This window comes from Hemibagrus wyckioides, linkage group LG23 (genome assembly GCF_019097595.1).
Source record: "Hemibagrus wyckioides isolate EC202008001 linkage group LG23, SWU_Hwy_1.0, whole genome shotgun sequence".
Classification (NCBI taxonomy): Eukaryota; Metazoa; Chordata; class Actinopteri; order Siluriformes; family Bagridae; genus Hemibagrus; species Hemibagrus wyckioides.
Genome location: NC_080732.1, coordinates 6406908 through 6428875, shown reverse-complemented (window position 1 = coordinate 6428875; position 21968 = coordinate 6406908). Strand labels below are relative to the sequence as shown.

At 37.3% G+C, this 21968-nt stretch overlaps 1 protein-coding gene across 1 annotated transcript in view; it reads right to left on the bottom strand.

Annotated features, from left to right (window-relative positions):
- Nucleotides 1-21968, bottom strand: part of dok6 (docking protein 6) — an 87208-nt gene that overhangs the window by 43029 nt on the left and 22211 nt on the right. Inside the window, exon 2 of the mRNA XM_058376955.1 lies at nt 793-900. Within this exon, the coding sequence (XP_058232938.1) occupies nt 793-900 (108 nt within the window). The remainder of the gene's footprint in view (nt 1-792; nt 901-21968) is intronic.

The following is a 21968-nucleotide window of genomic DNA, read 5'->3' as shown; positions in this document are numbered from 1 at the left end:
GAATGGATGGAAGGATGACTGGATGGATGAACAGATAGATGGATAGGCTGATGGCTGGACAGACAAATACATAAATGAAAAGATGACTGACTGAATGAATGAATAGATCGACAGACAGGTTCACAGTTAAACAAATACCTTGATGGATGGACAGATAAATGAATTAAACAATGGATGGATGGATCAACAGAGATTTATTGGTGTATTGATGGAAGGACGACTGGATGGATGAACGGATAGACAGAAAGATTGACAGAGACTTCAAGATGAATAAATGGGCTGATGGGCGGACAGACAAACAAGTGAATGAAAAGATGACAGGAATGGCCCGGAAACTGACAGATAAAAAGATAGCTGTACAGATAAAAGACAAAAAATATAGAACTAGAAATGTTCATCTTATAGAGTGTGTTTGTTTTGTTTTGTTTTTACCCTGATTGTTGCTAACGATTTCCTGATAAGCTTTTGCTCTGTTCTGCACTTCATAATCTTCAGAAGCTCTGCTCAGGAGGTGAAGAAGAAAGAGTTGCAGCATTATTCTAAAGTGCTGCATGTTTATCCCCTATTAATTATGAGCATTAATTGAACCAGCTTTAAAGCGCATACGCATAAACTAGCCTTGTAACTTATTTTCATTTATGCAAATGCTTCTTAATGGAATAATAAACAGTATTATGTACTAAACAGTAAGCTCTCTCCCATATGTGAAATGAAGAAAGATAAATAAGTGCTTCATTAAGGAATAACAAAAATAAATAAATCAACAGCCAGACATACAATACAACGTCTTACCTTATGAAAACTTCGAAAGTAGGCAGCTTTTTCATCAGGGTATTTCTCTAATCGACGCGGCCCTTTACTCGATGCTTTTTTGAACACGAGCCAGCATCGCCTGAAAATCTGTCAAAAATAAAACCATTACAAAGGGTAAAATTCAGTTTTATACATGCGTGCATCACTTTTCTTACAGCCAGAATAATTATTCGAATTTGCTAACAAGGAATTGTAAATATCGTTATAAACTAATAAAACCGTGTCTCATAGGGGTCTGAATTTATTTGTTTTTTCCTACTCCCTTTATTTTCCATTCTTGACTATTTATAAATGCGACTCAGGTCTGGTGAAGACATCTAGAATTATGGGATTGGCGTCTCTGAGAAGAGCACACGCTCTTTTATTGCTGCTTTATGAGGCATCATTAAAGTTGATAAAAAAGGGGGGAAAAAATGCTTATACAACAAATGCTAGCAAATTAGACGGTCTATTGTTAGTGAAAAATCTAAATGCCGTGTGAGTTTAATCCTGTTTATCGATTTGTCTTCTGCACTGCAATGTCTCAATCACAGTTCATCCTTTTTTCATTTCTCACATATTGATTAAAGAGACTCTTCAGCTCCAAATTCCCCGTAGCAGGCCTGGAGATTTTCACAGATCAAGCGCTCTGATGTCACTTCAAGGTCAATTTACAACAGATTGTGGCTGAGAAAGTTGTCTATACACACTAACACACACAGACAGACATAGACACACACACACACACTCTCTCTCACAAAAGACTCCGGCTTGAACAATAGGCCAGATTGACGTAGCTGTATATCACGATATCCAGGATCATCTCACAAATCTGTATTTTTAAATGACAATAAATGAATTTCCCATTTTCTTTATCATGGTATATAGTCATACAGATATATCATCACACCTCTGCTGTCCTGTGTTTCATTCTGTCCACACTCTGTGGGCCAAATCAATAATCCAACAGCATCATAATTAACTAATGAGGTCAAAGCAGGACCGTTCACATCTGTTTAACATCTCTGATTTATTCACATAATAAAATGTCATATGTTAAAAACTGGCAGCGGTTTGGACTAAAGCAGTTTATGATGCATTAGAGAGGATGCTGGAAAACAGGGTAGCTGGATGAAAGCCATTTTCACTCCAATTCATTTCGTATACCTTCTCTCTCTCTCTCTCTCTCTCTCTCTCTCTCTGCCTCAAATATAAGAAATACAAACACAATAAATTACCAGGATAGAGTGATCACAACTCTGTGACAAATATGCCTTCGATTGTTAATACCAAAGCCATTTGTTTAGTGTATAAATATCTACAATCTATACTCACTGTCCACTTTATAAGGAACACCTGTGCATTCAAGCAGCCGTCCGTTCAACAAGTCATATGGAGACTGGATGCAAGATACGGCTACAGAGCTTCAGGTAAGGTTCACATCATATACAGAATGCAGAAGCAGTGTGATCTCTTTAACTTAACTGTGGTGATGGTGACAGATGGGCTGGTTTGGGGCTTTCAGATAATCCTGGGATTTTACATTTACATTTACATTTCTGGCGTTTGGCAGACACCTTTATCCAGAGCGACGTAAAAGTGCTTTGAAGTCTCTATCAATGAATACATTAAGACTGGTTCAGTAGGTCACAGACTTTCAGCCTAAAAACTATGTTGGGAAAAATTCTTATTTTAATTTTTTTTTTTATATATATATACATATACTCTATACATACAGAGGAGAATGGCCAGACTGACCACTCTTTACATATGTGCTGAAAAGAAAAGTATTTCAGAACACACAAAACTTCGAACCTATAGATGGGTGAGCTTCAAAAGCAGAAGTTCCGCTCCTGTCTGGAAAGAACAGGACTCTGAGGCACAGGAATCATGAGGATGGAGTTCACCTCAGGGTCTGAGATGCTTTTCTGCTCACCACGGTTGTAAAGAAAGATTATATGACTTACTATTATCCTTCCTGGCGGCTTGAACCAATCTGGGCCTTTTTCCTTCCTACTTTCATCAAAAAGGCATTTCCACCCACTCATGTTATGGTTTTACTCTTCCACATCAGTATGTTTAAAAACTCTGAAGACTGTTGTGTGTGAAAATCCCAGGAGATCCCAGCAGTTTCTGAAGTACTCAAACCAGCCATGGTTAAAGTCAACAAGCTCTTTTTCACATTTTCCCCCTATTCTGATGCTTGATGTGAACATTACCTTAAGCTATTGACCAACATCTGATTGATTTCATGCTTTGTCCTGCTGCCATATTGGAATATATTTTTTTTGTTCCATAAATAAAACCCTGCATTCTTTCCGTTCATCAGAAATAAATGCTTTAACTTCCATAGACGCTAACTTTAAAGATGCATCATGAACTGGCATTCAAAACAGATATATGTTAAACATACAGAACATAAAGAGAAATAACCTCAATTTAGAATTCAGTGCTGTTTCACGGTACATGTGCACTGCATACAGAGCGCATATATCTCCCACCTTCCTGGGGCGAGAGTGCTTGAGAGGTGCTATTTTTAGCTTTACAACTGTGCAGTTTGGGGTCGTACAGTATGGGGCTGTGTGTATAACCGCTGCGACTGCTATGATTCTGTGCATTTTGGGGAAGAATACATGGGATTTAGGAAAATGTGTAGAATCCATTGACCATCTTTGTGGTTTTTTTTTTTTTAATTATGCAATTATTATACTGTTCTAAATTTAGGCTTATCAGTGGTTTGAGTGTTAGGAAGTGACACACTCTTATAGGAAAATAATTAACAATAGTTTGGTGCAATGTGCATTAGGCAGGAATCACCATAAGGTCGATTATTTTCCAATAACGGCATGTCCCAATGTGTTTTATTCATCTTATCCTACAATCATTTGGCAATGATTACAATTAAGAGCAACATGTTATAGCTTTTCCAGTTACAGTTAAAATCTTGTGGAACATCAGCAAAACGACCACAAAGACAACAACCACGATTTGTATGCTTTGTATCCTTTGTTAAATATCATCGTAATTAAAAAAAATCGATGTATTACTAAGCTTAGATTATGTAGATATAGTCTCAGTCGTTTCTATGGACACCAGATCATATTAGAAGGGCTGCACTTGATATTGGAATAAAAGTCAGAATTTTGCAGTGACTATAAATGGTGTCACGTGAATATTTAGGGCAACAAATCAGGGAAATGGTTTTGTGAACAGCTTCGATTGGCTGTAAAGCGCCTGTGAAAAAGAAACTCGCTCTAACCGTGCAGTGCCTTTTAGGATTAATATTCAAACACATTCTCCATTTCCTAATGCTGACAGCCAATACTCATTTGCGTGATGCATTGTGCGCGCTTTCCGCTGCTCTTCATCACCATTCGGATCCACTGGCGAGATTAATTTGTTTACCAAGCTGGTGTAGTGAATTAAGAAGAACAAAGCTGTGTGAGGATGCAGTGTAATTGTGCAGTGTAGGAAAATATTCCACCTGTGTCCCATATTTCACTGAAGGTTAAGTGTTACAACCAACAAGAGCTACAACCTACAGGATAAGAAGGAAACCAAGATGGTATTAATTCCTCTATGGATGAACATTTCGATGGATTTTTGCAGATTGTAGGCTGGCACAGCATTATTCATTTACTGATAATGCAGCTGAGCTTGTGTTTGGGATAGAAGTAGAATTTCAGAGCACGATAACTGACTTTTGACTTCTTAATGTCTTTCTTAGGGGTTTGGATCTGTGAAGAAACAAGATCTCATCACATTCCTGTATATATATATATATATATATATATATATATATATATATATATATATATATATATATATATACAGGAATGTGATATATATATATATATATATATATATATATATATATATATATATATATATATATATATATATATACATGTATATGTATATGTATATGTATGTATATGTATATATACAGCTCTGGAAAAAAATAAGAGAGCACTGCCCAATCTCCAGATTTGAACCCTATTGAAAACCTCTGGAATGTCATCAAGAGGAAGGTGGATGGTCACAAACCATCAATCAAAGCTGAGCTGTTTGCTTTTTTGCAAAAAGAGTGGTATAAAGTTCCCCAACAGCAATGTGAGAAACTGGTGGAGAGCATGGAGCAAAAAACACATGCAAATCGGGGTTACTCCACCAAATACTGATTTCTTAATGTTATTTAGCTGAAGCATTAATTTGTTTACAAATTATTTGCATTTTGTTTTATTTGAGTTATTTAAGCTCTGCAAATACTGCATGATCTCGGGTTATTTTGATGTGTTGTCATTTCCTTTAAATATACACTCTAAATAACAATAGTTATATTCTGAATTTAGGAGAAATATTGTCAGAAGAAAACAGAAGAAACTGACTATTTTGCAGTGGTCTCTTATTTTTTTCCAGAGCTGTATATGCCTCATCACATGCCTTATGATACATATGTTATATATGAAAGAAAGACAAAATGCCTATATATATATATATATATATATATATATATTGTGTGTGTGTGTGTGTGTGGCAGTAACTCCTGCTGATACTGTTAGATTTATGGATTTGGTGATGAGCCCATAGATGACGGTTTATTAAACGGATGGTTTATTAAAAGTCTGAGCCAAGAGCGACAATACTGTGCTTATACACCATTAAGGTCCCAGATGCACAGCATGTTCTGGACTATATCATGGTCTATAATATCAGATGTGTGATATTTACATTTCTATGACATTCTGAGTATCTGCTGAAATCATGCTGATAAAGCACCAGTGGAATGCTATTTTAAGCAACAAATAACACTAGGCAATGCTAATCCAGCAGGTGATAGCATAGTAGTGTAGTGTGTAAGATTGCACTTTCCGCTTTCCTCATTTTTCATTTCAATTAATGTAAAAATTAACGTGACCTAACAAATCTAAAGACATTAGCAATCACATCATAAAAACTGTCAGAAGAGACACGGACATATCATTAGTGATTTATTTAGCTTGGAAACAATGTCCATGTTCAGCGCAATCCTTCAACAGCACTGCTAATTTCAATATTTTTGACTAATCATCAGTCTAGGTATTTAATCTGCATCCGTCACGTGCCTGAGTCAGGCTGCCGCTGATGTGTGCAGCTCCATCTGTGAGAACAGGCGTGCTTTTTAATTTAATTATGAGACGCACTGCACTCAGAAAGAAAGATTTGCCGTTATTATTTCACCAAAATTTTGGTTCAATGACAAAGAAAGTGCTGACGATCAGTCATATTGTGAACGGGGGTTCTAGTCGTTGAACACCTTATGGCCACTACAGTAACAAATTCTCCAGCAAGTTTCTGACGAAAGCTCGGTACACACCAAATGACCCGAGGAGCATCGAAAGAACAGTCATGCAAATGACAGCAAAAGACATTTGGTCGTATAATCCTGTGCAGAATGTAGGATTACGGGAAAAAAAATAGTAAAGCAAAACCCGGATATATTGTTAAATCCTTGAGCATACTTACATCAAAGTGAAGATAAATATCATGCAGTGAAGGAGATACTGTTCTCTGAAAACACTAGCAGAGCTTCCTTTATTACTGATTGCTGGGCATGAGCTTAACAACTCGTTTTATTGACTGTAAAAGGATCCAGGTGGTGCTCAGTGTGAAAGCCACGGCTAAGGTCCACAGAGGAGAGCACACAAGGAAGACAATACAACAACCTGCACACAGGGGATGGAACTGAATATATTGAGAACTGAGAATGAACTAATCATGGCTTTTATAAGGATATAACTACTGGTACAAATAGGAGGTGTGCTGTTTGTTTATTCGGTTTATCTGGTATCCAGGAGACACATATCAGCACTGGTAGTAGAACTGGTATCCCAAGTGGAACTGGTTTTATAACTGGTATCCCAGGTGGCACTAGTACTAGAACTATTATTCCAAGTGGAACTGGTATTAGAACTGGTATCCCAGGTGGCACTTGTACTAGAACTGGTATCCCACGTGGCACTGGTACTGATACCAAAACTGGTATCCTAAGTGGCACTAGTACTAGAACTGGTATCCCACGTGGCACTGATACTGATACTAAAACTGGTAACCCAAGTGGCACTGACACTAGAACCGGTATCCAAGGTGGAACTGGTATTAGAACTGGTATCTCAAGTGGAACTGGTATTAGAATTGGTATCCCAGGTGACACTGGTACTGATATTCAAACTGCTATCCCAGTTGAACCTGGTACTGGTATTAAAACTCGTATTCCAAGTGTCATTGGTACTATAACTGGTATCCCAGTTTGCACTGGTACTAAAAATAGTGTCCCAAGTGGCACTGGTACTGATACTAAAACTGGTGTCCCAAGTGACACTAGTACTATAACTGGTATCCCCGGTTGCACTGGTACTAAAAATAGTGTCCCAAATGGCACTGGTACTGATACTCAAACTGGTATCCGGCGACACTGTTATCAGAACTGGTATCCCAAGTGGCACTGGTACTAGAACTGGTATCCCAGGTGGCACTGGTACTAAAACTGGTATCCCAAGTGGCACTGGTATCCCAAGGGGCACTGGTACTAGAACTGGTATCCCAGTGGTGTCAGAATTAAGAGATATTCAAGCTGGTATGGGGGTAAGGGTGATGTGGGAAGTATGGAGAGAGGAAAACAAGAACACAAGGAGAGAGAGGGACCGAGAATAAGAAAAATGAAGAACAGATGTAAGGAAGCACAAAAGGAAACTAGGGAACTGTGAAAAAGAAAAGAAAAGTAAAGAAACGAAAAGAAAACAAAAGAAAAAATCTTTCCACATCCACTTTGGCTTTAAATCCACAATTCAGATATACAAAGCAATAAACAGATACAGCGAGAGATAATGGTCTCGTGTTACACACTGACCATGCACAATGCAGAGATACGTACACTCGTGATCATGGACAATACTCCTGTCAATCTTGAAAGCGCTGAAACAAACATCCTGTCACACCTAGTCCAAGCTCTCAGCCCATGTGAGATCACCACGCTTGAAATCCTGCATTCCTGTCATGCATCATCCACACAGCCAGAGAGCTGACACGACTTCTTCAGTCAGACGGCTCACACACCGGGGGGATCCGCACAATGAGGGGAACAATGCTTGATAGCCTGGAGGAGATTTTCCGAGATGACTGAGAGAAATGAGGTTGTACTTAGATGACTTCCTGACCCGGGCTAAAGCCTGAGAAAGCACTGGTGCAGATATCACCGACGAGACCATTTACACCAGCGGCACAAGATAAAAGGCCAGAGAAAATGAAGGCAGAGAGTCAGAGTGTCCTGGGAACCACACTGTGAAACAGATGCACTTGAAAAGCCACAATGCTGCTGCAGAGAGGTTGTTATAGACAGGAAGAAAGGCTTCTATAATGGTGACATTGTCCAACATCAAGCCCCCAATCAAAATGTAAGCAACATTTACGATTAGAAAAGAAGCATGAAGAAGCTTTGCTTTCTGAATTAAAATTTAAAGCTTTAAACTTAAGTGTTGGTTGCAGCTAGCAATCATCTCCTTTTTTAGATGCTATGGCATTGGCATGAATTGCTCCAAAGTGTGGACCCCGGACACCGACAAGTCTCTACGCTCACAAAACTGAAGTGCACTCACACCTGGCGCTTTCTCTGCACACTCCCTTCACTGCTTGTGCTTGTAAATGGATGCTGAGATGTAGTACCTCCTTGTGATTTTCATAGCCCAAATTTAAATACGTTTTTTTTTTGTGTGGTGCCTGTTCATTTGTGTAATGATGTATGCTAAGCTTACATATCCCAAATCACACTAGTGACACTGGTATCTGTAGTGGTACACTAGTAACACTGGTATCAGAACTGGCATCCCGAAGAACACTGGTATACAGACTGGTATCCCAAGCAACACTGGTATCAGAATTAGAATCCCAAGCAAAACTGCTATCAGAACTGGTACCCCAAGCAACACTGGTTATCCGAAGCAACAATGGTACCTGAACTGGTATCCCAAGTGACACTAGTATCTGAACGGGTATCCCAAGTGACATTGGTATCCTGACTGGTATCCCAAGCGACACTGTTATCAGAACTGGTATCAGAACCAGCATCCCAATTGACACTGGTATTTTGACTGGTATCCCAAGTGAACTGGTATTTTGACTGTTATCCTAAGCAACACTGGTGTCAGAAATGGTATCCCGAGTGACACTGGTATCCCAACTGGTATCCCAAGTGACAGCGGTATCAGAACTAGAATCCCAAGCAAAACTGGCATCAGAACTGGTACCTCAAGCAATGCTGGTATTAGAACTGTTATCTGAAGCGACAATGATATCAGAACTGGTATCCCAAGCAACACTGATACCTGAACTGGTATCCCAAGCGACATTGGTATCCTGACTGGTATCCCAAGCGACACTGGTATCAGAACTGGTGTCCCAAGTGACACTGGTATCAGAACTGGCATCCCAATTGACATTGATATTTTGACTGGTATCCCAAGTGACACTGGTATTTTGACTTTTATCCTAAGTAACACTGGTATTAGGACTGGTTTCTGGAGCGACACTGGTATCTAGAGCTATCTAAGCTTACGTACATATCAGAAATCACACTAGTGTTTGGACTAGTATCCAAAGTGACACTGGTATCTGTACTGGTATGCTAGTGACAGTTGTATCAAAACTGGTATCCCAAGTGGCACTGTTATCATAACTGGTATCCCAAGTGACACTGGTATCAAAACTGGCATCCCAAGTGACACTGGTATCAAAACTGGCATCCCAAGTGACACTGGTATCAGACCCAGTTTCCCAAAAGACACCGCTGTCAAAAAAACAGTTTATACAGGTTCATTTCTTCGGAAATAAATGCAGTGAAAGACTGATGTAATAAACGTGTGACATCCTTTTCCCAGTGAAAACGAAGCAGAAGTGGTTACTCGAAAAGCTTTAATAATGCCATGTGAGAACTGCTGTGTGTCTCGGCTGTTGACTCGTGATCTGATCGACCGGGACATTTGTGTGGGTCTAAGAGAATGAGTAAATGAACAGAGGATCGGGGTTGAATTCGAAGCACTGCTAAAGGAAATTCACTACAACTGTTTAACATGTTTGTTTGTTTTCCACTAGAGTAGGCAAAGTGCTGTCTGCCCTCTTCTACATACATGACCTCATTGGTGCCTATGATTGGCTATATCACTGTGATTGACAGAACAGAGAGAGAGAGAGAGAGAGAGACTACACTTTTCCTCCCACACAGTAAGATGAGCATTTTTTTCAAGCCTGGCTCCTGGCCACGGATGGCTGTGGCATCATTTGGATTCTGCAATCTCCTGATGATATGGTGAATGCATTTCTACTGCACTCAGAAGCCCCTGAATCAGCTTCTGCTGTAACTATGGAAAAAGATGACTAGCCAAACTAGTAAAAATTAACAGCCATGCAACCCCTAAACACTAGTAATAAAATGTGCAGTGTTTATTAAGCTACTAATACGTTGAAGCCTTTATGTATTCACTCACCAGACACACTTCTACATGATGTATGCTGCAAATGCTCCATTTTTAATCGAGGTATATTAGTGCTATATCCTTTTAAAATATTGTATGAGGTCTTTTAATCAGAGTTTCCAGGCAGACCCTCCAGGATTTCGCTGAGCTTTATTTAATTTCTTGTTTTTGATTTTGATTTTACTGATTTTTATTTATTTATTTATTTTTTGCTTTAATTATTTTTTCTTTTAAACTTACTACACATGACTCAAATCGAGGGATTTTGGCTGTTTTGATGCCATCAGCTCGAATCTACAGAAATTTTGTATACTTTTTTAAAGAATATCGCTAAGTTGGATCGATTTGGAAGAGACATGACAGAAAGTCAGAATAGTTTAGTACATGAAATAGAACAGCACAAATTCTAAAAAATTAAAGTTTTATCATTTTGATTTTCTGAATTTATAGAATCCTGTAGAAAGCTGCCTTGTGACCATTGCAAATAAAATTCATTCTACACCTTCATGTTTAAATGTACAAATAATTTTTTTAATTTAAATATTAATAAGTTAAATAAATGACGAAAAAGAAGAAATCAACAAAATATAGTGTCTGATTAATAAAAAAAAAATGATGCAATTTGACATAGACGAGACAGAAAGTCGAAATGATTTTAAACTTGTGTCCCATTAGACAAATCTTTGTGCTTCGGGCTAAATGTGTATTATGGTTAGGTCACATGATGTGTTTTGGCCTAAATCCATGGAATTCTGCGTTTCCTGCGATCACAAATTCCCTGATCGGGGATGTCAATGTCAGGTCCTGGATCGCTTCCATCCTTCACAGATTTGTGTTTACTTCTTCTAACACACCAAAGTCAGCTCATGCAGACCTTGGGAATTAGTTGATGAGTTGACTCAGGTGTGGTGAATGGGGTCGAGAGCAGAGCTGTGCAGTGAGGCGCTCTTCCAGGAATTGAGTCTGACATCCACGGTTTATAGGAATACTTAAGCGTTTGGAGCTTATGTGTGATTATCACTGCCAAACTTTTAAACCACATGGCTGCTGAACCTGCGATTAGGTTTGTTTGTTTGTTTGTTTTCTGACATGACTTCTAGTTGTGAGACAAATCACAGGTTTATATTTCAAGAACCAGGCTTAGTCCTCCGCATGTGAATGCCCTCCCTTACGAATTTTCGTCTGAAGAATTGAAATTTTGCAAGAAAGAAAGAAAGAAAGAAAACACAAATTGAAGGAGGAAGTAAGAAAAGATGGAGGAGAGCAAAAAGGAAGGAAAGTGGGAAATGTAAAAACAGGTAATGAAGTATGAAAAAGGTGTAGGACAGAAAGAAAGAAAGAAAGAAAGAAAGAAAGAAAGAAAGAAAGAAAGAAAGAAAGAAAGAAAGAAAGAAAGAAAGAAAGAAAGAAAGAAAGAAAGAAAGAAAACACAAATTGAAGGAGGAAGTAAGAAAAGATGGAGGAGAGCAAAAAGGAAGGAAAGTGGGAAATGTAAAAACAGGTAATGAAGTATGAAAAAGGTGTAGGACAGAAAGAAAGAAAGAAAGAAAGAAAGAAAGAAAGAAAGAAAGAAAGAAAGGGAGGTACTAAATGGAGAAAGAAAGAAAGAAAGAAAGAAAGAAAGAAAGAAAGAAAGAAAGAAAGAAAGAAAGAAAGAAAAGGAAGATTAAAAGAGAAAGATACAAAAAGAAAGAAAGAAAGAAAGAAAGAAAGAAAGAAAGAAAGAAAGAAAGAAAGAAAGACAAATTGAAGAAGGAAGTAAAAATGATAGAGGAGAGCAAAAAGGAAGGACAGGGGTAAAAGTAAAAACAGGTAATGAAGGATGAAAAGGGTGTAGGTCTGACAGATGGAAGGAAGGAAGGAAGGAAGGAGATTAAAAAGAGAAAGATATAAAAAGAAAGAAATAAAAAGAAAGAACAAACAATTGAACATACAAAAGAAAGAAAGAAAGAAAGAAAGAAAGAAAGAAAGAAAGAAAGAACATTAGAAATTTATGGAGAAAAGAAGGAAAATGAGATAGAAGAAATAAGAAAAGAAGGAAATTAGGAGGAGTTGCCTTCACCATGCGTTCAAAAGCTAGGTGATTTTTCATGTTTTTTTGTGGACAGATTGGTGTTGTGGGTGGTCTGTTCTATTTTTAGCCCAAGCTTGGTGGCACGACTTCCTGTGAGGACCCTTGACATGGAATGCTTGGCTTGGGTCAGTTCTTTGTAAGCGGCCATACAGTTTACATACGCTTCGTATTGGTAATATTTTTGGGAGGCTGGAACGGATTATCTGCATTTACATTATTTCTTCCGTAATACACATTGTGCTTTTTTTCCTTTTGGTAAAAAACTCCTTGAATTGGTGAAACTTTTAAACTCTTATCAGTGAAGACACACGTCATTATTTTCATGATAGCTGTCCTGCATGTGAATTGAAGAAGGCTTTGGCTGAATGTGTGTAGTGATGATGTCACACAATGGCTCAAATCTGCGGAAAATCTGCTGTAATTCAGATAAATTGCAAGATCTCTGGGTTTGATTGCTTTTGCCTTCATGTCGCTGAAATTCCGGAGCGAATGCTTAATGATATAAGATGGCAGACATGACACAGAGTGTTTCTGTAGGTAACACAGTGTAATAAAAACACATTATTGATTAAACTAATTTGACTGGGAAACATACTGAAGTGTCTGTGCTGCGGTAATCACACACAGCCTGAGAATTTTCTGGAAAATGCTGGAGTATTGGGAGTATTCCTCTCCTCCTCTTTCCCTTGTTTTTCTCATTCTCGCTCTGTCCTGCTTTCCTGCTCCTGCTGTGTGAGACTGAGATGAGCTAATGAGATGACCTTCACCTCTGCTTGCTAGTGCCTGGCAGAGCACAATACACACACACACACTCTCACACACTCTCTCACACACACTCTCACACACACAGTCAGAAATGTGAAAAGGTCAGACGTTACTTTCCCGGGATCTTTGCAGTGTGTATAAACCTGCACATGGCACAGATTTTACTGGAGATTAGAGCTAGATGATAACAGCTACAGTGTTTATTGTTCAATCAATATTTCAAATCTAAAGGGTTTTATTACATTCAGAAAAAAAACAACCTTTTTTTGATCAGTTTTCTTTAAACTGATCATAAACAAGCCTTGACTTTAATATTTCAAACATATGAAGGAAGGAAGGAAAGAAAGAAAGAAAGAAAGAAAGAAAGAAAGAAAGAAAGAGCACAAATTGAAGGACGAAGTAAGAAAAGATCGCAAAAAGGAAGGAGTTGTGGGAAAAGGAAATAAAGTGGTGAAAAAGGTGTAGTACAAAAAAACCAAGGGAAGAAAGGGAGGAAGGAAGGATGGATGGATGGATGGATGGGTGGATGGACAAGAGGAAGGAAGGAAGGAAGGAAGGAAGGAAGGATAGATGGATAAATGGATAAGAGGAAGAAAGGAAGGAAGGAAGGATTGAGGGAGGAAGGAAGGGATAGAGGATGGATGGATGGATGGATGGATGGATGGACAAGAGGAAGGAAGGATGGATAGATGGATAAATGGATAAGAGGAAGTAAGGAAGGAAGTACAGAAGGAAGGATTGAGGGAGGGAGGAAGGGATAGAGGATGGATGGATGGACAAGAGGAAGGAAGGATGGATAGATGGATAAATGGATAAGAGGAAGTAAGGAAGGAAGTACAGAAGGAAGGATTGAGGGAGGGAGAAAGGGATAGAGGAAGGATGGATGGATGAATGGATGGACAAGAGGAAGGAAGGAAGGATGGATGGATGGATAAGAGCAAGGAAGGAAGGAAGGAAGGAAAGAAAGAAAGAAAGAAAGAAAGAAAGAAAGAAAGAAAGAAAGAGTAATTTACAGAGAAAGTAATGAAGATAAAATGGAAGAAAGAAGAAAAGAGAATTGAGGAAATGAAAGGATGAAGGGTGTCCACATATTTCTGGCCAGGCAGTGGCTGGTAAATAAAGAGCCGGTGTCAGAGTGAGGAGCCGGGTTCAGTGAGAGAGGTGAAGAGTGTACAGTGGTGTAGGAACAAGCTGAACTAGAACGAGACTCAGGTGAAGAACAGAAACACAGGATTTATTCTACAGATTTAATCCGTGTGCAAGAAGAAGAACAAAAAAACAGAATAAAGCAGCAGACAATAAATCTGTTTTTATAAATCCTGTGTATCAGAGACGTAGCTAAGTGCTTCAGACGTCTGAATGAAAACTGCAACCCTGAAAAGCGTCTTTTATTTCTGTCCCAGAATTCAGAAGAAACATTGAAGTGCCCTGTAGTAGCCCTGAGTGACCTGCAGAAGCTCCAAGTGACCTGCAGAAGCTCCGAGTGATCTGCAGAAGCTCTGAGTGATCTGCAGAAGCTCCGAGTGACCTGCAGAAGCTCCGAGTGACCTGCAGAAGCTCCGAGTGACCTGCAGAAGCTCCGAGTGACCTGAAGAAGCTCCGAGTGACCTGAAGAAGCTCCGAGTGACCTGCAGAAGCTCTGAGTGACCTGCAACTTCAGCCTCTAATGTTCCAGTGCTTTCAGATCCAGTTTTATGAAAGCACTTCCTTTCACATTTAAACACTGCTTTTGTCCATCACTTTAATGAAGAGCCTGTATTTCTGTTGTTTTGTATTGAAAGAAAGAAAGAAAGAAAGAAAGAAAGAAAGAAAGAAAGAAAGAAAGAAAGAAAGAAAGAAAGGAGGGATGGAAGGAAGGAAGGAAGGTAGGAATGGAAAGGGAGGTACTAAATGGACAAAGAAAGAAAGAAAGAAAGAAAGAAAGAAAGAAAGGGAGGGAGGGAGGGAGGGAAATGGAGGTACTAAATGGAGAAAGAAAGAAAGAAAGAAAGAAAGAAAGAAAGAAAGAAAGAGGTGTTGAAGTGAAGCTCTGAGTGACCTGCAGAAGCTCTGAGTGGAGGGATGGAGGGAGGGTGTGATGGTGGAAGAAAGGAAGGAAGGAAGGAAGGAAAGGAAAGGAAGGAAGGGAGGGAGGGAGGGAAGGAAGGAAGGAAGGAAGGAAGGAAGGAAGGAAGGAAGGTTGTTGTCAGCAGAAGTGTTGAAGTGACCTGTAGTAGCCCTGAGTGACCTGTAGAACCTGAAGCTTCAGCCTCTAATGTTCCAGTGCTTTCAGATCTGGTTTCATCAAAGTGCTTCCTTTCACATGGAAACACTGCTTTTGTCCATCACTTTAATGAAGCGCCTGTATTTCTGTTGTTTTGTATTGTTGAGCTCCTGTGTGTGTGTATGTGTGTGTGTGTGCGTGTGTGTGTGTGCGTGTGTGTGCGCGTGTGTGTGTTGCATTTCTGCTGTTTTTCAAGCACCTGATTCATAATTAAATAGTGCACTACAGAGTGAGGCTTCTTCAGGACGCAGTCTTTGATATATTAGTGTGCAATCAGAGAGATCCAGTCCATATTTAATAAAAAAGTGAGTGAGACAGAGTGGACTGCAGTGGACCACTGAAATGCAGTTAGAAATGACACAAGATTGTAGAGAGGGATAAAAAAAAACGAGCAAAATAATTTCCCAAAAAAAGAAAGCAGTAGAATGTTTTTATTAGCGATGGATCAGTAGAGACACGTGTACACAGACTCACAGACATGGAGGGAAGGAGGAAAAGATGGAAGAGAGTAAAAAGGAAAGAATTTGGGAAAGGGAAATAAAGGGAAAGAAGAAGAAGAAAAAAGGTGTAGGACAGAAAAAGAAAGAAAGAAAGAAAGAAAGAGAGAGAGAGAGAGAGAAAGAAAGAAAGAAAGAAAGAAAGAAAGAAAGAAAGAAAGAAAGAAAGAAAGAAAGAAAGAAAGAAAGAAAGGACACAAATTGAAGGAAGCAAGAAAAGATGGAAGAGAGCAAAAAGGAAAGAATCTGAGAAAAGGAAATAAAGGCAATTAAGAATGAAAAAAGGTAGAATGAAGGAAGGAAGGAAGGAAGGAAGGAAGGAAGGGAGAGGAAATGAAAGGAAAGAGATAAGAAGTAAAGAAAAAAATGAAGAGAGAAAGAAAGAAAGAAAGAAAGAAAGAAAGTAATTTGGAAAAAGGAAATAAAGGCAATTAAGAATGAAAAAGGTGGATGGATGGATGGATGGATGGATGGAAGGAAGGAAAGGAAATGGATATTAAGTAAAGAAAGAAAGAAAGAAAGAAAGAAAGAAAGAAAGAAAGAAAGAAAGAAAGAAAGAAAGAAAGGACACAAATTGGAGGAAGCAAGATGAGATGGAAGAGAGTAAAAAGGAAAGAATTTGAGAAAAGGCAATTAAGAATGAAAAAAGGAGGAAGGAAGGAAGGAAGGAAAGGAAAGGAAAGAAAAGAAAAAATGAAGAAAGAAAGTAAGAAAGAAAGAAAGAAAGAAAGAAAGAAAGAAAGAAAGAAAGAAAGAAAGAAAGAAAGAAAGAAAGAACACAAATTGAAGGAGGAAGCAAGAAAAGATGGAAGAGAGTAAAAAGAAAAGAATTTGGGAAAAGGAAATAAAGGGAAAGAAGAATGGGCCACAGCTCTGGTGTCCTGCAGTCGGTCACTGAACAGTCCGGCTCTGTGCTTTAACACAGGCCTGAATTCCCTGCACTCACACCAGCAGCCATGCACTTTGTGTGTTTGTCTACGCCACACTCCAGAGCCACTTCATTTAAATGCTAAGTAGTTTTTTGCACTGTAACAAATTGTTTATCTGCACACATACCCCAACAGCTAAAAAAAAAGCCCACCATCTCGAGGGAGCATGTAGGGCACACTAACCTTTAGCGAGGAACATTAGTTAAAATGTCAAAAATCAGGCAGGAGCTGCACATGCACACAGGGACGCTACAAAAATAGCAGAGAAATAATGTCAAAACGCAAATGTAGGTCAATATTGGGGTTTCTCAGTTGTTTGGCTGCAACAGCGCGCAAACACGTCCTTGTTTTGAAGCAAGGACATTCGTCCACCTTTCTCCTCCATGCAGGAGGAACAGAAGCTTCCAGAAAAAACTGGAGCTGTGCTTTTTATTCATCCGCTGCCAGGCCAGGACCAGACCTGTGGGGGTTTTTAATGCCTGCTATAAAAAAAAACTACTCTGGAACAGAATTCTTAAACTTGATAAGAAAGAATATTTTGATGATGTCATCACACGATGATGATGATGATGATGATGATGTCATCACACGATGATGATGATGTCATCACACGATGATGATGATGATGATGTCATCACACGATGATGATGATGTCATCCTAAGCAAAGCTGGAAGATAAGAGTCTACACTTGAGGCTACAAACAGAAATGCAAATAAGGAAGGAAGGAAGGAAGGAATGTAAAGAGAGAAAATGGACAAAGAAAGAAAGAAAGAAAGAAAGAAAGAAAGAAATGCAAAGAGAGATACTAAATGGACGAAGGAAGGAAGGAAGGAAGGAAAAGGGAGAAACATTGAGAAAGAAAGAAAGAAAGAAAGAAAGAAAGAAAGAAAGGAAAAGGGAGATACTAAATGGACAAAGAAAGAAAGAAAGAAAGAAAGAGAGAAAGAAAGAATGTAAAGGGAGATACTAAATGGACAAAGAAAGAAAGAAAGCAAGAAAGAAAGAAAGGAAGAATGTAAAGGGAGATACTAAATGGACAAAGAAAGAAAGAAAGAAAGAAAGAAAGAAAGAAAGAAAGAAAGAAAGAAAGCAAGAAAGAAAGAAAGAAAGGAAGAATGTAAAGGGAGATACTAAATGGACAAAGAAAGAAAGAAAGAAAGAAAGAAAGAAAGAAAGAAAGAAATGCAAAGAGAGATACTAAATGGACGAAGGAAGGAAGGAACGAAAAGGGAGAAACATTGAGAAAGAAAGAAAGAAAGAAAGAAAGAAAGGAAAAGGGAGATACTAAATGAACAAAGAAAGAAAGAAAGAAAGAAAGAAAGAAAGAAAGAAAGAATGTAAAGGGAGATACTAAATGGACAAAGAAAGAAAGAAAGAAAGAAAGAAAGAAAGAAAGAAAGAAAGGAAAAGGGAGATACTAAATGGACAAAGAAAGAAAGAAAGAAAGAAAGAAAGAAAGAAAGAAAGAAAGAATGTAAAGGGAGATACTAAATGGACAAAGAAAGAAAGAAAGCAAGAAAGAAAGAAAGGAAGAATGTAAAGGGAGATACTAAATGGACAAAGAAAGAAAGAAAGAAAGAAAGAAAGAAAGAAAGAAAGAAAGAAAGAAAGAAAGGAAAAGGGAGATACTAAATGGACAAAGAAAGAAAGAAAGAAAGAAAGAAAGAAAGAAAGAAAGAAAGAAAGAATGTAAAGGGAGATACTAAATGGACAAAGAAAGAAAGAAAGCAAGAAAGAAAGAAAGGAAGAATGTAAAGGGAGATACTAAATGGACAAAGAAAGAAAGAAAGAAAGAAAGAAAGAAAGAAAGAAAGAAAGAAAGGAAGAATGTAAAGGGAGATACTAAATGGACAAAGAAAGAAAGAAAGAAAGAAAGAAAGAAATGCAAAGAGAGATACTAAATGGACGAAGGAAGGAAAAGGGAGAAACATTGAGAAAGAAAGAAAGAAAGAAAGAAAGAAAGAAAGAAAGAAAGAAAGAAAGGAAAAGGGAGATACTAAATGAACAAAGAAAGAAAGAAAGAAAGAAAGAAAGAATGGAAAGGGAGATACTAAATGGACAAAGAAAGAAAGAAAGAAAGAAAGAAAGAAAGAAAGAAAGAAAGAAATGCAAAGAGAGATACTAAATGGACGAAGGAAGGAAGGAAGGAAAAGGGAGAAACATTGAGAAAGAAAGAAAGAAAGAAAGAAAGAAAGAAAGGAAAAGGGAGATACAAAATGGACAAAGAAAGAAAGAAAGAAAGAAAGAAAGAAAGAAAGAAAGAAAGAAAGAAAGGAAAAGGGAGATACTAAATGGACAAAGAAAGAAAGGAAAAGGGAGATACTAAATGGACAAAGAAAGAAAGAAAGAAAGAATGTAAAGGGAGATACTAAATGGACAAAGAAAGAAAGAAAGCAAGAAAGAAAGAAAGGAAGAATGTAAAGGGAGATACTAAATGGACAAAGAAAGAAAGAAAGAAAGAAAGAAAGAATGTAAAGGGGGATACTAAATGGACAAAGAAAGAAAGAAAGAAAGAAAGGAAAAGGGAGATACTAAATGGACAAAGAAAGAAAGAAAGAAAGAAAGAATGTAAAGGGAGATACTAAATGGACAAAGAAAGAAAGAAAGCAAGAAAGAAAGTAAAGGGAGATACTAAATGGACAAAGAAAGAAAGAAAGAAAGAAAGAAAGAAAGAAAGAAAGAAAGAAAGAAAGAAAGAAAGAAAGGAAGAATGTAAAGGGAGATACTAAATGGACAAAGAAAGAAAGAAAGAAAGAAAGAAAGAAAGAAAGAAAGAAATGCAAAGAGAGATACTAAATGGACGAAGGAAGGAAGGAAGGAAAAGGGAGAAACATTAAGAAAGAAAGAAAGAAAGAAAGAAAGAATGTAAAGGGAGATACTAAATGGACAAAGAAAGAAAGAAAGAAAGAAAGAAAGAAAGGAAAAGGGAGATACTAAATGGACAAAGAAAGAAAGAAAGAAAGAAAGAAAGAAAGAAAGAATGTAAAGGGAGATACTAAATGGACAAAGAAAGAAAGAAAGCAAGAAAGAAAGAAAGGAAGAATGTAAAGGGAGATACTAAATGGACAAAGAAAGAAAGAAAGAAAGAAAGAAAGAAAGAAAGAAAGAAAGAAAGAAAGAAAGAAAGAAAGAAAGAAAGAAAGAAATGCAAAGAGAGATACTAAATGGACGAAGGAAGGAAGGAAGGAAAAGGGAGAAACATTAAGAAAGAAAGAAAGAAAGAAAGAAAGAAAGAAAGAAAGAAAGAAAGAAAGAAAGAAAGAAAGGAAAAGGGAGATACTAAATGAACAAAGAAAGAAAGAAAGAAAGAAAGAAAGAAAGAAAGAAAGAAAGAATGTAAAGGGAGATACTAAATGGACAAAGAAAGAAAGAAAGAAAGAAAGAAAGAAAGAAAGAAAGAAAGAAAGAAAGAAAGAAAGAAAGGAAAAGGGAGATACTAAATGGACGAAGGAAGGAAGGAAGGAAAAGGGAGAAACATTGAGAAAGAAAGAAAGAAAGAAAGGAAAAGGGAGATACTAAATGAACAAAGAAAGAAAGAAAGAAAGAAAGAAAGAAAGAAAGGAAAAGGGAGATACTAAATGGACAAAGAGAGAAAGAAAGAAAGAAAGAAAGAAAGAAAGAAAGAAAGAAAGAAAGAAAGAAAGAAAGAAAGGAAAAGGGAGATACTAAATGGACAAAGAAAGAAAGAAAGAAAGAAAGAAAGAAAGAAAGAAAGAAAGAAAGAAAGGAAAAGGGAGATACTAAATGAACAAAGAAAGAAAGAAAGAAAGAAAGAAAGAAAGAAAGAAAGAATGTAAAGGGAGATACTAAATGGACAAAGAAAGAAAGAAAGAAAGAAAGAAAGAAAGAAAGAAAGAAATGCAAAGAGAGATACTAAATGGACGAAGGAAGGAAGGAAGGAAAAGGGAGAAACATTGAGAAAGAAAGAAAGAAAGAAAGAAAGAAAGAAAGGAAAAGGGAGATACTAAATGGACAAAGAAAGAAAGAAAGAAAGAAAGAAAGAAAGAAAGAAAGGAAAAGGGAGATACAAAATGGACAAAGAAAGAAAGAAAGAAAGAAAGAAAGAAAGAAAGAAAGAAAGAAAGAAAGAAAGAAAGAAAGGAAAAGGGAGATACTAAATGGACAAAGAGAGAAAGAAAGAAAGAAAGAAAGAAAGAAAGGAAAAGGGAGATACTAAATGGACAAAGAAAGAAAGAAAGAAAGAAAGAAAGAAAGGAAAAGGGAGATACTAAATGAACAAAGAAAGAAAGAAAGAAAGAAAGAAAGAAAGAAAGAAAGAATGTAAAGGGAGATACTAAATGGACAAAGAAAGAAAGAAAGAAAGAAAGAAAGAAAGAAAGAAAGAAAGAAAGAAAGAAAGAAAGATAGGGAGATACTAAATGGACAAAGAAAGAAAGAAAGAAAGAAAGAAAGAAAGAAAGAAAGAAAGAAAGAATGTAAAGGGAGATACTAAATGGACAAAGAAAGAAAGAAAGAAAGAAAGAAAGAAAGGAAGAATGTAAAGGGAGATACTAAATGGACAAAGAAAGAAAGAAAGAAAGAAAGAAAGAAAGAAAGAAAGAAAGAAAGAAAGAAAGAAAGAAATGCAAAGAGAGATACTAAATGGACGAAGGAAGGAAGGAAGGAAAAGGGAGAAACATTGAGAAAGAAAGAAAGAAAGAAAGAAAGAAAGAAAGAAAGAAAGAAAGAAAGAAAGAAAGGAAAAGGGAGATACTAAATGGACAAAGAAAGAAAGAAAGAAAGAAAGAAAGAAAGAAAGAAAGAAAGAAAGAAAGAAAGAAAGAAAGGAAAAGGGAGATACTAAATGGACAAAGAAAGAAAGAAAGAAAGAAAGAAAGAAAGAAAGAAAGGAAAAGGGAGATACTAAATGGACAAAGAAAGAAAGAAAGAAAGAAAGAAAGAAAGAAAGAAAGAAAGAAAGAAAGAAAGAAAGAAAGAAAGAAAGAAAGGAAAAGGGAGATACTAAATGGACAAAGAAAGAAAGAAAGAAAGAAAGAAAGAAAGAAAGAATGTAAAGGGAGATACTAAATGGACAAAGAAAGAAAGAAAGAAAGAAAGAAAGAAATGCAAAGAGAGATACTAAATGGACGAAGGAAGGAAGGAAGGAAAAGGGAGAAACATTGAGAAAGAAAGAAAGAAAG